Consider the following 15,501-nt stretch of genomic DNA (forward strand, 5'->3'; position numbering starts at 1 on the left):
AGAGGACGTGGAACTCCCACACGTCATGTCTCTGTTTCATTAAATCACAAGAACATTTTATAAGGACTGAGGGCCGCTTTGAGCTCCAAACTGAATTTGTAAATTAAGTTCTATAAGTTTCCTGCGAAATGACTTTAACGTAGGCACCCCCCACCCCACCCCCCCTCCCCTCTCTTTCTCACTGCCTCTCTCCCTTCTCTCTCTCTCTCTCTCTCTCTCGGTGTCTCTTACACACAGGTGAAGAGCTTTATTGAGACACAGCGCACCCTGCTGACTGAAATCCAGAATGGCTGCAAGCGTAACTTCATCCTTGCTAAAGAGAAAGAAGAATCTCAGCAGCAGATGAGGCAGTCTGTGTCCATGGCTGAAATCGCCACTGAGGACCCACCTCCTGAGGAAGAGGAGGACGCTGGAGGTCAAGTCTCAGAGGGAGAGAAGACCAAACATGAGGAGAACACGCAGGAAGTGGAGGAGAGCGAGCAGCCGTGCAAAGTCAGAGAGGATGAAGAACAAACATCAGCCACTCAGGACGACTCCGATTCTGATACTGACACTGACGATGATGAGAACGAAGATGCGACAGTGACACAAGCAGCTGCACAGACATCAACCCTGAACCAAACCCCACCCTCTGAAAACACCACCCTTAGTGCTTGTAAGACTCCACCCATTAATATTCCTACCTCCACCCCTAAGACAGTAAACATGATGTCGGGGGTCAGAGTGACGGAAGCGAACGTGTCGAGTGGAACACCATCTTCACCCGGACGCTGCATCTCCGTGTCCAGCCCAGGCAGAGGACACAAAATCTTCATGGTGACACGTGTGGAAAGTCCTCCTGAACAGCAGGAGCAACAGCAGCAGAGCGACCTACTGAAGCATGTTCAGGAGAATAAAACACCATTGTCACAAGTGCAGCCAGTCGCTCAGGACCTGCAGAGTGCAGACAGGACCACTTCGGCTCAGGAGACATCTGAGGAACCTTCACAAATATCAACAGAGCCTAAACCAGGAGAAACAGGACCATTAGTGAGCACCACAGAGGCACAACCTTCTACACACAGCCAGACACAACAGGAGCTGAATCCCAGCACAGAACTGGAAAAGGAAACCACAATAGAGGAGATTGTGCACACTGAGCATGCTCAGATTCATCACACAGCCCCTGCAGAGCCTGAGGAACTAAAACATGCTGAAGACATAGACAAGGAACCAAACAGCAGTGATCCCACTGGGGAGTTACAGAAGGAATCCACAGAACATCTCGACGCACAAACACCAAACGATGACCAACAGCTGGATAAAGACGTCTCGCTGGAACAGGACTTGAAAACATTAAACAGCTTTTCCTCAGCAGACGAGGTGGAAAGTCTCGACACAGCGCCACCACCAGGCACCACACTGCCGAACGGCCTGAAGCCTGAGTTCTCACTGCACCTGCTGGAGCCCGAGGCACATAAAGCGGCCTGCTGCGTCATGGAGCACAGTGAGTTTACCGTCTCTAATGTCACTGTCGTACATTCCGTGTAAGGTATTAGCACAGGGGCATTAACACGGGGGCATTAACACATTTCTTTCCTGTCTCAGTGAGTGTGACAGCAGAGCTGAGCTGTGGTCAGGATCTGGAGGAGCTTCTGCTGGACGCCAGTTTGGATGCAAGCAGAGACGCACCTTAGTGCTGCAGTGACGGTGAGGGGGGAGGGGGAGAGGGGGGGTGAGAGGGAGGGGGGTGAGAGGGAGGGGGTGACAGGAGTGAGAGGGAGGGGAGTGAGAGGGAGGGGGGTGACAGGGGTGAGAGAGGTGGGGGTGGGTAGGAGGGAGGATTATGTAGGTAATGTAGAAAAGTTAACAGTGAAAATTGAACCTTTTTTCTATGAAAGAAATCTATTAAAAATAATAAACTCAGAATTTAATTATAAAATAATTATTTACAGTAATCAAATTAATTAAAAGATGAATTCTTGAGTTCAGTAATTAATTCTGTGTGTCTGTGTATGTTTGTGTCTGTATGTGTGTGTGTGTGTGTTTGTATGTGTGTGTTTGTATGTGTGTGTGTGTGTGTGTGTGTTTGTATGTGTGTGTGTATGTGTGTGTGTTTGTATGTGTGTGTGTTTGTATGTGTGTGTGTGTATGTGTGTGTTTGTGTGGTGTGGTGTATGTTTGTGGTGTATGTGTGTGTTTGTGTGTTGTGTGTGTTTGCGTGGTGTTTGTATCTGTCTGTGTGTGTATTTGTGTGGTGTGTGTTTGTGTGGTGTGATGTGTGTTTGTGTGGTGTGTGTGTGTATTTGTGTGGTGTGTGTATGTGTGTGGCATGTGTGTGTGTTTGTGTGGTGTGTGTATGTGTGTGTATTTGTGTGGTGTGTGTATGTGTTTGTGTGGTGTGTGTGTGTATGTGTTTGTGTGGTGTGTGTGTGTATGTGTTTGTGTGGTGTGTGTGTGTATGTGTTTGTGTGGTGTGTGTTTGTGTTGTGTGTGTGTGTGTGTATGTGTTTGTGTGGTGTGTGTTTGTGTGGTGTGTGTGTGTATGTGTGTGTGTGTATGTGTGGTGTGTGTGTATGTGTTTGTGTGGTGTGTGTGTGTTTGTGTGGTGTGTGTATGTGTGGTGTGTGTGTATGTGTTTGTGTGGTGTGTGTGTGTGTGTATGTGTTTGTGTGGTGTGTATGTGTTTGTGTGGTGTGTGTGTATGTGTTTGTGTGGTGTGTGTTTGTGTGGTGTGTGTTTGTGTGGTGTGATGTGTGTTTGTGTGGTGTGTGTGTGTGTGTATTTGTGTGGTGTGTGTATGTGTGTGGCATGTGTGTGTGTTTGTGTGGTGTGTGTATGTGTGTGTATTTGTGTGGTGTGTGTATGTGTTTGTGTGGTGTGTGTGTGTGTATGTGTATGTGTGGTGTGTGTATGTGGTGTGTGTGTGTGTTTGTGTGGTGTGTGTATGTGTATGTGTGGTGTGTGTGTGTGTGTATGTGTTTGTGTGGTGTGTGTGTGTGTGTATGTGTTTGTGTGGTGTGTGTTTGTGTGGTGTGTGTTTGTGTGGTGTGTGTGTGTGTATGTGTTTGTGTGGTGTGTGTGTGTATGTGTATGTGTTTGTGTGGTGTGTGTGTGTGTATGTGTTTGTGTGGTGTGTGTTTGTGTGGTGTGTGTGTGTATGTGTGTGTGTGTCACAGGACTGAACCATATGCGGAGATGCCGGGGGTGTGTTAGTGGTCTGTGAACATGGCTGAGCCCAAAGTCTCGCTCTGGTCCTTCCACGACTCCTGAACTCTGACCCCGAGCTCTTCTTCTAGATGGTTTAATGTCATTAAGCAGTTCAGATGAACAGCTGGATCACTGATCATCACTCACTCATGAGACATCGTCACTACACAAACAAACACAATCAACACTTTCTTTTTCTTTAACTGACTCTGATGAACAGAAAATATTACACTTCTCTGTCCCTGCATTCCTACAGAAGATTAAGTGCCCCAGGGCCTGGCACAAACCAAAGACACACACACACACACACACACACACACACACACACTGTGCTGTGCTCACCACTGCCCCCATGTGGACAATGATCAACATCACTGCAGCGGGAGGGCGGAGTCACACAGTCTGAATCTTTAAGACTTCAATGTCAATTTAACGACTGATTACATAAATGACAGAACAGACATAAAGTGTGTGTGTGTGTGTGTGTGAGTGAAAGAGAGAGAGAGATTTTATTTGTTCCTGCCCCACCTCCACCCCCTTGTGTATTCTAATCTTCTGGAGCTCATTTTTGGACTCTTCCTAAGTGAATGTTATAAATCTGGGATGTGAGGAGTCTCTTCTGCTTTTGCTGCTTTTCTTCTTGTCACTCATTTTATTCCTCACATAAAGAATCGACACTAAAGCACTCGGACAGAACGGTGTGTGTGTGTCACTCTTCCTGTGTCTCTTCCTGCCTTTCAGTTCATCACCTTGCCTTTAACTCTCCTCTTTAATTTTGCTGCTTTCAGAAATCATTTATTTTTTATTTATTTTATTAAATTGTTTTGTTTCGTTTTTTTCCACCGAGTGATTCCTGTTTCTCTCTTTTCCCCCTTCAGTCTTTTATTATTTGTTACTGAGGGATTTGGTTTTTAAAGAGTTTCCTCCCGTACTGGTGTATATTTTCAGATTATATAAAGAGCAATTCTACTTTTTTTAGGATTAGGGAGATTATATGTTGATTATATGTGTGTATAAAATCGGGAATGGAAAGTAAACACTGTTTTGGGGAAATGAGAAAAGAATAAATCCAACACTATTGTACTGTGTGCTGACACTACAGCTGCAGCCAGCAGGGGGAGCCAGAGACACACACACACACACACACACACACACACACACATAATGTACATCACTGTACATCACTGATGATGTAGTTTTTAATTTATTCCAGTCTCTGGCCTCTGATTGGCCCTCAGCCTTTAGCACTTTGCTGAACATCCACATCGTCGCTCTTCCCTGTGCTTCACCTCGAACCATCAACGTTTATAATACTTCATTTTTAAATTTTTATCAGACCTGTTCAATGACTCGTGTTGGTGACCACAGTGAGATGTGTGTGTGGCCATTTTTGTTTGTTTCTCAATCAAATAAATGCATGTAATGAACCTGTACGTGTGTGAGATGTTTTTCTGTAACAATAACAACAGTTTTGTGTATTTGTTCCTGGACGGTGAGAATCTGCAGATTCTAGTTCATTTGACTGTAAATTGATTTTTTTTTTTATCATTTTATTTTTTAGCTGTGAAGAACATTTCTGTTCCACAAACAGTTTTGGGTGGAAACTTTAGGAGGATAATTTTAGTTTAATTGGATGTGTACGGACATGAATACGGACAGAACCTGGATATAGACAATAAAACAAAGCTGTGGAAGATCACAGAATCTCAGGTGCAGAAATACAGCTGAACTTTTTTCCTCATTGATGTGAAAGTGTTGGACGAGCCGTTATTTAAAACTGGATTGTAAAGTGTGAAGCATCAGACTGTGAAGAGCCAGAATTCAGTGTTAACTCCAGGGACAGAAGAGCAGTGTGAAACCTCCGACTACATAAACCCAGGATCGTGTTTAGACCAGTTTATAATCACAGGCAAATATTTTACATCTGAGAAGCTCTACAGTGTGTGTGTGTGTGTGTGTGTGTGTGTGTGTGTGTGTGTCTGTGTGTGTGTGTGTGTGTACAGCATAATTCTCAGCACTATAGAGGTGTTTGGATTTGGATTATGTCCTGATCTTCTTCCGCGGCCAGTGGATCAGGAGATACACTGATGATCAGTCATATGAGATCTCGTGACCTTCTAACAGGATGACTATTATGTTAAAGTTCTTCCTAAAGAAAGTTCTTCAGGCCTGACCTGGAGTCTGAGTCTGTGCAGTTACAGTGATGAATACACACACTGTCAGAAATGAACTCCTGCCATCACCAGTGTGTGTGTGTGTGTGTGTGTGTGTCGTGTCTGAGACGTCTCTGAGCTCTGTGTATATCTGCGTGTGAAATGTGCTCAGTGTTGGTTTAGTGTTTTTCCGGCATGTCAAACACAATCTACTGCATCAGCTTTAGCACTAAGGTCAAAAGCACAAGGTTTAAATACTGATCCTTTTATCTGCTCCTGTTCACACGAGCTGCTTCAGCTTCACTGCAGCTTCATGAGCTTTAAACTTTCTCACAGTTTTGGGGATTTATGTTCAGAGAAATAGATGGGGCAAACATCTGATGGGGCGTGGCTACCATATGGTGGGTGTGGCTACCCTCTGGTGGGCGTGGCTACTCTCTAACAAATGTAAGTTATAGATATTTTTTATATACAATTTAAATACAAAACTGTGTAAAATATAAATAAACCTTTAGGAGTGAAACATGTCCATGAGCTTTATGTTTTAACTTCTCATTTTAGTTTCTGTGGAAAACAACTTATTAAAAGGCTGGTGTTTGGTCACGGATTTTTAATTTGTGTCTTTTTTTATGTCAATTTTGAGTTTATCTCATTTTAATCCTGATCTTCAACTTTTAGTCTTTGGAGGGAGAGAGAGAGAGAGAGAGAGAGAGAGAGAGAGAGAGAGAGAGAGAGAGAGAATTTCCTCACATGATAGTGATTAGGGACAGAGGCATGGGACAGTCTGATCTATATGGGATAGTATTACACACACACACACACACACACACACACACACACATATTATGCAGGAGCAAATGAGGTGATTGGTGAGTTTCTGGGAGGGTTTTCAGAGAATTCTTCTGTAGTAAATTTGTAAGATTCATTGTTTAAGAAGAGACAAAGAGAGAGACACAGAGAGTGAGACAGAGAGAGAGACACAGAGAGAGTGAGACAGAGAGAGAGACACAGAGAGACACAGAGAGAGTGAGACAGAGAGAGAGAGAGAGAGAGAGAGAGAGTGAGAGACAGAGATAGATAGATCTGTTGCTCAGAGAAAACTACAACGAGTTGAAGAGAACAAGGTTTGTAAAGTAGATCCTAACAGTATTTGTTTATTTGTTTGTTTGTTTCATTGATGTTTGTTTGTGTTTCCTGAGTTTTGATTTATTTGTTTATTAATCAGCAAATTTCTCTAATTGTTTCACATTAGTGAGATTTTTAAACTGATTAATAAGTTGTTGTTTTTTGTGGTATTGATGTGACCGTGTGATGAATTTATAAAGTTTATTTATACATTGACTGGGTTCAGGTTTTAGTTTTTAAATCAACTGAACAGTCATAATAATAATAATAATAATAATAATAATAACAATAATAATAACAATAACAATAATAATAATCATAATAATAATAATAACAACAATAATAATAATAATAATAATAACAACAATAATAATAATAATAATAATAACAACAATAATAATAATAATAATAATAATAATAACAATAATAATAATAATAATGTGTTTATCAGCACTAATGAACTTATAAACAGTATTAGAGCTCCTGCTGCTTTACATACAGATGTGATTATGAGGAGGAGTGAAGTAAAGTTTTCCTATTAGACTAATGATTTTAAAAATAAGCTGCAGCATTGTGTGTGTGTGTGTGTGTGTGTGTGTGTGTGTGTGTGTGTGTGTGTGTGTGTGTGTGTGTGTTGGTGAACACATGCTGTAGTGTGTGATGGACAGGTCAGTGGTGTGGGCGGAGCCTCTGCACAGGTGCATGCTGGTCCTGACCTGTACTCTCCTGCTGTGTGAGGTCATCGCTGGACGTCTGTGTAACTCGCTCATGAACACAGTGGACAGCTTCCACACCCTCTACATCCTCATTGATATGATCAGCTCCCAGCGAGGTTCTGAGGAGAACCCTGGCATCTCCGCACAACCTAGGACAACAGAACCGGGGGAGGAGTCGTGTCCCAACCTCTGTGCTGAGGAGAGCCACACATCTCCTCTGTCTGATGGATCTCAGTATACTAGGATCCGCCTGCAGCCGGTCGGAGGTCTGATCTCAGCTCTGATGCTCTCCTCACTCTGTGTGTCTTTCAGCTTTCATATCTTCAGTCACACTCTGCAGCCTCAGCCTATACAGCGCCCTCTACTGGCCACGGCTGTGGGTGCATGGAGTCTGCTGTTTAATCTTCTGCTGCTGGTGTGGAGAAGAGCGAGACAGACAGATGCAGGAGATAAAGATCTCAGAAAAGGTGGGACAGAAGCTCCTTTAACTCCAGCGGGTATGTTGTTTTTTTATTCCTTTATTCTGTAGACCTTCAGCTCTTGAAGACATTTGGAAAATTTTAAACGTCTCCTCCTAGGTTCTCCTCAGGGTAGAGTGCTGATGTTCTGTAACCCCGGAGTGTCCAGTGTTCTCCATCCAGACTCTCAGGACCAGACCTTTCCTCCTCAGAACATCTCCGTTTCCCATGATTCCTCTCACACAGAAATGTTCAGAGCAGAGCCTCAGAGCAGCAGAGGTTCCGCTCACACTGGTGAGAAACGTTCTTCACACAGTTAGTGTGGGCTAAAACATGAAGTCAGGGCTAAAACATCTGGACTTTTACAACATTATTGTTTATTATTTAAAATTCTGTACTAGAAAACTAAATAACTGGAATATTGCTGGACCTGAGTCTATAGACGCTAACGCTAGTCGTCATGTGGTGTTTTTTGCAGCAGGTGACATGAGTGAGTGCATCAGGAACATCATCACAGTGTTCCACAGCCTCCTGGGTTCTGCTCTGATTCTTCTGAATGGATTACTTCACCTTCTCAGCACGAGATTCCAGGAGAACTGGGGTGTGACTGTGTACCTGGACCCAGGGTTCTCCATGCTCACCACGCTGGTTCTGTTAGCAGTGGTGGTTCCTGAGCTCCGGCGTCACGTCTTCCTCCTGCTGCAGGCATCTCCAGCAGGCCTGAGCATGGAGGAGCTGGCGGTGGAGATCAGGGGTGTCCCTGGTGTCTTAGACGTGCATGAGCTCCACGTCTGGCAGCTCACTGAGACATGCATTGTGGCCTCAGTGCATGTTTACTGGCCATCAAGTCTGAGTGCACTCGAGTGTTCTCAACTCCTGAGGAGCATCACAGAGGTGCTGAGGAGGTTTGGGGTGAAGCACTGGACCATACAGCCTGAGTTTCTGACCTTTGACCCAGAGGACGCTGCGTTGCGGCCAGACTGTGCGCTGCACTGTGGGAAAGCGTGTGTGAGGAAGATGTGCTGTTTACCTCCAGAGGAACATTTCAGCTCCACAACTGTCCACGTGACCCACAGTTAGAAGCAGAAGGTCATCAGGACACACACTTATAACACTTATCTGCTCTGTCACACACAGATCACTGCTCATGTTTCTGTCAGAAAATATTCTCTATTAAACTCTTATTAAAATATTCAGCTCCAGATATTCTGTCATTACTCGAGCTGCGTCTCGCTGCACTGAACTGGACTTAATGTGAAAATTACATCTAAATATTAAACATACAAAACAGGAATAAAAGTTTTCAGCTGTTTATATTTATATTAAATATTTGTTTTTAGATGTTACTTTTAAATCCTTTTGTATTAAATATTAAATGCATTATTTCTCATTTTTAATGAACATTCTGACATTTTGGCATTTAGGCCAAAGACAGAAACTTTAGAACAGCAGACGGACATTTCAGTGAAATTCTGCTGAACATAAAGACGGAATAATTCAGATTTCTTGTAAACTTTATATTTATATGTAAACAATATGACGTGTAAATAATAAATATAAACCGAAATAGAATTTCCTACACATTTGATTTATTTCATTATATTTCTAAGAAGCTAAAGATTAAAGATCTGACACATTTATAGACAAAAGGATGATGTCATTACAATGTGCTGAATGTTTTAACACCGAGCTGCTTAAACTTTAATTTAGGTAAATAAATGTATTTAGTTTTTGTTATTAATGTATCTTGGTGTTTAGGGACACACACACACACACACACATGGTATACACACACATACACACACACACGGTATACACACACATACACACACACACACGGTATACACACACATACACGGTATACACACCCATACACACACACACGGTATACACACACATACACATGGTATACACACACATACATACACACACATACACATACACACACACATGGTATACACACACATACACACACACACACACACACACGGTATACACATGGTACACACACACTATTGTCATGTGCTGATGGTGCTGCTGATCCAGGAGGAGAAGTTGCCTTGGTGAAGACACCAGGTTTGTTTAACTGAGCACAAATTTCACCCCAGAGACACCATCACCTGCAGCTGAGTCACCCTGCATGAACCTTTACCTCCCTCCAGGAATCAGTGAAGAACATGATGTGACCTGAGTAGGACTTCCTACAGATGGTGCCACTCAGCAGCGTTAGTCTGTTAGGGGAAGGTGTTGCTCCAGCTGGCACTGATTCAGGAGGGGATGTCAGGAGGGGACAGAGCTGCTGGGCAGAGACACGATGGACACGTAGCTGTTGATGGTGATCAGATGTCTCAGGTTGATGTTCTGAGGCTGATGCTGTTGAAGGTCACCGGGAAGCACCTGAATCTGTGTAGCGGTGAGTGTCTGAAAGAACCCAGTGGCTGTTGATCAGAAAACTGCTGCAGAAGGTTGAGTTTCCAGTGAGAAATTCTGCTCCTTCACGGTTCCTGTTGTAGAGGGACATCTGTCTGTCCAAGGATGCTGCATTATATACCTTAAGAACTGTGTTTAGCTCAAGCAGGTTCAAGGACAGGACATATGTAGAATAAGCATTTACACACACACACACACACACAGAGTAAAAAGTGTCTGCGCTGATGTGTGAATGTCCATGTTGTGTCTCAGTAATTATTTCCTATTTTAAGTGTATAACAGCATCAACATGGCTACAATTACAGGAACAAGGAAGATGACAGAGAAACGGAGCAGTGGGCAGCCATTTATGCTTATTTATCAAGGGCCCGAGACTCGAACCCACAACCTTAAGGTTAGGAGTCAAACTCTCTAACCATTAGGCCACGGACTTCCCCCAAATTACACTGGAGAGCCTTTATTCAGTCTTATAACAGACATTTTACTCTGCACTAATCACTACTCTGAGTTATTTATGCTAATATACAGAAGAGAACTGACTTTAAGCTTTTATTCTAATCATCTAAAAGATATCTTTATATCCACAAAAAATCTCTTTCCCATGAGAATCGATCAGACAGGAGCCTCGTGTTAAAAATTTATTTATTAAAAAATAAAACACTCCACACCAGACTCGTGTTCCAGAGTTTTCCTGAGTGGCGCACAGCCTTGAAGAGATCGTAACAGGTTGTTAGTTTCAGGCAGGACAACCACAGAACCTGCCAACCAAGCAACAGACACCAGAAAAGAGAAAGCTTTTTGTGGTTGTTTCTGGAATCTGATGTTCTGGACCCGGTGCTGTACACTGCAGACCTGCTGAACCCTAAGTGCAGACTATCTGGATGGCGTCACCCTCCACACGATGCCTGACAGAGGGGCAGAAGGGCCGAGTGCCACGTCCTTGGGGAGACATGATTTAACTCCTCTTCCTCCTCGTGAGATCTGTAACCATGAGAACATATCGATTCTGTCACAGCAAGCAAACACCTTTAATTAATTATTTAAATACTTAATTAAACCTCTACATTCATGAGTTTATTATATACGTTAAGACACTTCCACTTAGTCATTGGTCTTTAAAACCTTATTTAAAATAATGAAATGTATTCTTTTAATCCTTATTTTGCTAAATGTGCTTGATAAATTTTCTCCATTAAAAAAAGTTGTTTTTTGCACTTTGTTCTTCAGACCAGGATCCCAGAAAGTGTTCAAACTTATTGCCAACTGCCTAATATTACAATAATACACATGAAATCACACGTCCTCAAAACTGAAACTCTAACATTTCATGATGAATCAACAATAATAATAACAACAATAATAACAACAATAATTAATACTTCTAATAATAATAAAGTTTCCATATTTCTGGATGAATTGTTGAGTTTTTTTGGCTTTGTAAATGTTATCATTTGTATCAGATGAAGTAAATGACATGTTTAATGAGCTCACTGGAGGTTTTGTCTCCTTACACACTGCCAGTGGATCTAGAACCTTACAGTGTTCTCCAGGAGAAACAGATCGACGTGAAACTCCTTCAGAAACAAGTGTGTTACTGTGTGGTGTTTAAACAAAGGAGCATTTTATTTGACATAAAAATACCAACTGCAAAGAAACAAATTAAAAACTGATTTAATAAAACTTTAGATCAGACTTTCCTGCTGCAGGTCGTATTTCTAAAAGAAAAAGAAAAGCACAAACAAACGCTGCAGTTCTTTTATTATCCATGTTTATTAAAACCCCTGCTGAGGGACGCAGGGCTGTGAGGCTTTACACTTTACACATCATGCTGCTTCAAGCTTCAGGAGTGTTTTAATGAGTCTTTGTAATCTGTATGGATTTGTTTTAAAAGAGAGACGTCTGATAACTGAGTGTGTGGAACACAATGGATTCTGTCGTGGAATTCAGTCACAAAATCTTCAACCTGACTCGAGCGACACATTAATATAAGAGCAGGCGGAGACACTGAGGACATGATCATCAACAGTGAACCTGGGACTTTGGCTCGAGGAAATAAACAGAAAATAAAGTCATACACAGTTCATACAGCTCGGAATGTGAGGAGTAAAGATGCAGTGACCTTCACACCGGACAGACACACAAGGCTCCAGGTATAAAATCAGCACTTTAGATGACGTGTTGCTCTGAAACACTGAGCTGGTCTCGTTTCCAACAACAAATGAGGATTGATTTCATGACACTGCTGTTAACCCTAAAGCTGAACTTCAACTCCACCCAGAAACCCATTACATCTGTTTATACTGGAATAAGTGACATGTTCAGATATTGTGGGTCTAATGTGTGGGAACGTTGTTGTTATTCCTGGGAGAAGTTTGTGATTGTGTGTCACTCTGATGTCACGAGGCGAAGCAGCATTCAGCATCAGCACATAAACAAAACTACATCCTCACTCACGGCTCATTTATCAGCGTCGTGTTAACAAGACATTTAGTGTAGAAGCAGAAGAGCTGGAATAAACACTGGTCCCAGAATGCAATGCAGCTAAACAACTCCACTACATGAGCAGATGAGAAGAACAGACCGAAGGACTAAAGCTCCACTGCATTACACTCAGCATGGCATTGTGGGTAATGTAGGAAACACAACAGACAAGAAAGAAATCTAAACTAAAAAAAAAGCTCAAAAATTTCTTACAAAATAAATCTAACACAGTTGAAGTAATATGCAAATTTTAGTGCAGTTTAACTGTAAAGGTGTAAATATTATTAAACATTTAGCTTTCACATCATTTATCCCATGGAGCCTGGACATTAGCCAAAGCTTACATTAGAATGAAACTCATCATTATGGCCTCTAATTGGTTAATTAATGAATAAATAAACACGATGTCTACAACAGTGAGTCATGTGAGTGATTAGATTAGATTAGACAGATGAATCAACCCAATCTGATATTTATGACTATCTAAGTACCCAAACTTGAGTGTTACTGCAGATCTACAAGGAGCAACAGCTACAACTTACAACATCTCCTTACTTTATTAATTACGCAATTAATCCGTTGCTCACTGACAGAAAAGTGGGCGTGGCTTGTTCCGTGAATAAAAACCAAAGAGACGAGTCACGTGACTCGACCCGTTATATCTTATTACTAATCAGATAAAACAATAAAACTAAACATGACAAGACTGGAAATAAGAGAAAAAACAGGAACACGGTGGTGGTAACGAACCCCATCCCCCGGTTTCAGTCCCATCATCACACACTAGTTCTTGAGAACAGAGTTCATAGATAGATCACCTGTGTACACACACACACGCGCGCACACACACACGCGCGCACACACACACGCGCGCACACACACACGCGCGCACACACACACGCGCGCGCGCACACGCGCGCGCGCACACGCGCGCGCGCACACGCGCGCGCACACACGCGCGCGCACACACGCGCGCGCACACACGCGCGCGCACACACACGCGCGCACACACACGCGCGCACACACACGCGCGCACACACACGCGCGCACACACACGCGCGCACACACACGCGCGCACACACACGCGCGCACACACACGCGCGCACACACACGCGCGCACACACACGCGCACACACACACGCGCACACACACACACACACACACACACACACACACACACACACACACACACACACACACACACACACACACACACACACACCCCTTCTCGCTGTATGAGGGGTGATGGACAGCACTAGCGTTTAGACAGCTCGTTGGATAACCAGTCCAGTCCTTCATAGAGTCCAGTACCTTGTGTAGCGCATGTGGCCTGAACGTACCACTGCAGAGACAAAACACACACACACACACACACACACAGTAAGAACACACATAACAACGCATTCTGTAATATTAGAAAGTGTGTGTGTGTGTGTGTGAGAGAGAGAGAGAGAGAGAAAGAGGGAGAGAGATACAGAGAGAGAGATACAGAGAGAGAGATACAGAGAGAGAGAGAAAGTACCGTTCGGCTGCGCAAACTCTGCAGGCCCAGTTTATCTGTGAGCTCGCTGACCGGCATGGCGTTGGGCAGATCCTGTTTGTTAGCAAACACCAGCAGCACAGCGTCTCTCAGCTCATCTTCTTGCAGCTGAACACATGCAGACAGACAGACAGACAGACAGACAGACAGACAGACAGTTATGTCATGGTGCTTTAACTCCCACATCACTAACTTCTCTCACATAACCATCAGATCTCACCATTTTGGAGAGTTCATCAGCAGACTCAGCCACTCTCTCTCTGTCATTACTGTCCACCACGAAGATCAGACCCTGGAGAGAAACCACAGAACACATCATGTGGAGGATGGACAGGATTAGGAAGGAGCACATCAAAGGGACGGCTCAGGTCGGCTGTTTAGGGGACGAGGACAGAGAGACTAGATTGAGACGGTTTGGACATGTAGAGAGGAGGGAGATGGTTATATTGGTAGGAGGATGTTGAAGATGTGGTTAGGGTTATGGTTGTGGTAAAGGGATGTGGAAGCCTAGTGGTTAAGGTTATGAGTTCCAATCCCAGGTCCACCAAGCTGCCACTGCTGGGCCACTGAACAAGGCCATTAAGTTGTATAAACTGAAATAATAAAAATGTAAGTCACTCTGGATAAAGGCTGCTGGACTGCTAAATGCTGTAAATGAGATGGAGCTGCAGGTCAGAGGTCAAGAGGAAGCACAAAGCGGAGATATATGGGTGTGTTAAACGAGGACATGAAGGTATCTGGTGTGAGAGTCGAGGATGATGAGGATAGAGTTAGGTGGAAACTGATTATTCACTGTAGCGACCTCTAAAGACCAAAGTAGAAGAATTGTTGGTTTACTCCTGTGGACTTCCTGTCCAGCTCTACGCAATTCTAACTGGAATTTAAGAGAAAACATAAATAACTCGTTTAACTAATAAACACAGATGAAAGAACATCTGACCTGAACACCTGAAGAAGGTGAAACTGCTGTGTGTGTGATGTGCAAAATGCTTGTGTGTACCTGAGTGTTCTGGAAGTAATGTCTCCACAGAGGACGGATTTTATCCTGACCACCAACATCCCACACGGTGAAGCAGATGTTCCTGTACTCCACAGTCTCCACATTAAAACCTGAAGAAGAGGAAAACAACGACAGTGTTGCAGAAGGACGAGTTCATCTGAAACAATCAAAGTCTCATTTCTCCAAGAGTTTATTAACAGATTTAAAGAATACAGTAGTGTGACATGGTTATAAACGATAACAAACGGATTCATTATTGTTAAGAAATAAAAAAAAATTATATAAAAAATTATAAACCAAATAAAGAAAGAATAAGCTGGTAAATAAAGATGCACTAAGTCTGTGGTTTTCTGAACACAAGTTTAACAGTGACCTCTAAATGTGGTGCAATTTCCCCATGAAGCAACAA

General features: G+C 43.0%; 3 protein-coding genes across 3 annotated transcripts in view; 2 read left to right on the top strand and 1 right to left on the bottom strand.

Moving 5' to 3' along the window:
* ppp1r37 (protein phosphatase 1, regulatory subunit 37) overlaps positions 1-4,616 on the top strand; it is a 28,637-nt gene extending 24,021 nt beyond the window's left edge. Inside the window, exons 11-13 of the mRNA XM_060878746.1 lie at positions 238-1,486; positions 1,588-1,689; positions 3,159-4,616. Coding sequence (XP_060734729.1) covers positions 238-1,486; positions 1,588-1,676 — 1,338 coding nt within the window. The 3' untranslated portion in view covers positions 1,677-1,689; positions 3,159-4,616. The remainder of the gene's footprint in view (positions 1-237; positions 1,487-1,587; positions 1,690-3,158) is intronic.
* Positions 4,617-7,064: 2,448 nt separating this feature from the next.
* On the top strand, positions 7,065-8,797 carry LOC132851585 (proton-coupled zinc antiporter SLC30A1). The gene is made up of 3 exons (XM_060878555.1): positions 7,065-7,680; positions 7,762-7,935; positions 8,120-8,797. The coding sequence occupies exons 1-3, from the start codon at positions 7,128-7,130 to the stop codon at positions 8,719-8,721; spliced, it is 1,329 nt and encodes a 442-aa protein (XP_060734538.1). The 5' UTR covers positions 7,065-7,127; the 3' UTR covers positions 8,722-8,797.
* A 4,922-nt stretch (positions 8,798-13,719) lies between these two features.
* Positions 13,720-15,501, bottom strand: part of LOC132851760 (ADP-ribosylation factor 5) — a 4,512-nt gene continuing 2,730 nt past the window's right edge. Inside the window, exons 3-6 of the mRNA XM_060878754.1 lie at positions 15,093-15,202; positions 14,313-14,384; positions 14,075-14,200; positions 13,720-13,894 (exon numbers count right to left, since the gene is read on the bottom strand). Of these exons, the coding sequence (XP_060734737.1) occupies positions 13,808-13,894; positions 14,075-14,200; positions 14,313-14,384; positions 15,093-15,202 (395 nt within the window). The 3' untranslated portion in view covers positions 13,720-13,807. The remainder of the gene's footprint in view (positions 13,895-14,074; positions 14,201-14,312; positions 14,385-15,092; positions 15,203-15,501) is intronic.

This window comes from Tachysurus vachellii, chromosome 9 (genome assembly GCF_030014155.1).
Source record: "Tachysurus vachellii isolate PV-2020 chromosome 9, HZAU_Pvac_v1, whole genome shotgun sequence".
In the NCBI taxonomy this organism is placed as follows: domain Eukaryota; kingdom Metazoa; phylum Chordata; class Actinopteri; order Siluriformes; family Bagridae; genus Tachysurus; species Tachysurus vachellii.

Bases quoted from the DNA above. Each gene is read 5' to 3' on its own strand.
- LOC132851585 (XM_060878555.1), top strand. From the start codon at position 7,128: ATGGACAGGTCAGTGGTGTGGGCGGAGCCTCTGCACAGGTGCATGCTG. The intron at 7,681-7,761 runs GTATGTTGTTTT...GTCTCCTCCTAG, and splicing joins AGCTCCTTTAACTCCAGCGG to GTTCTCCTCAGGGTAGAGTG. The intron at 7,936-8,119 runs GTGAGAAACGTT...TGTTTTTTGCAG, and splicing joins CAGAGGTTCCGCTCACACTG to CAGGTGACATGAGTGAGTGC.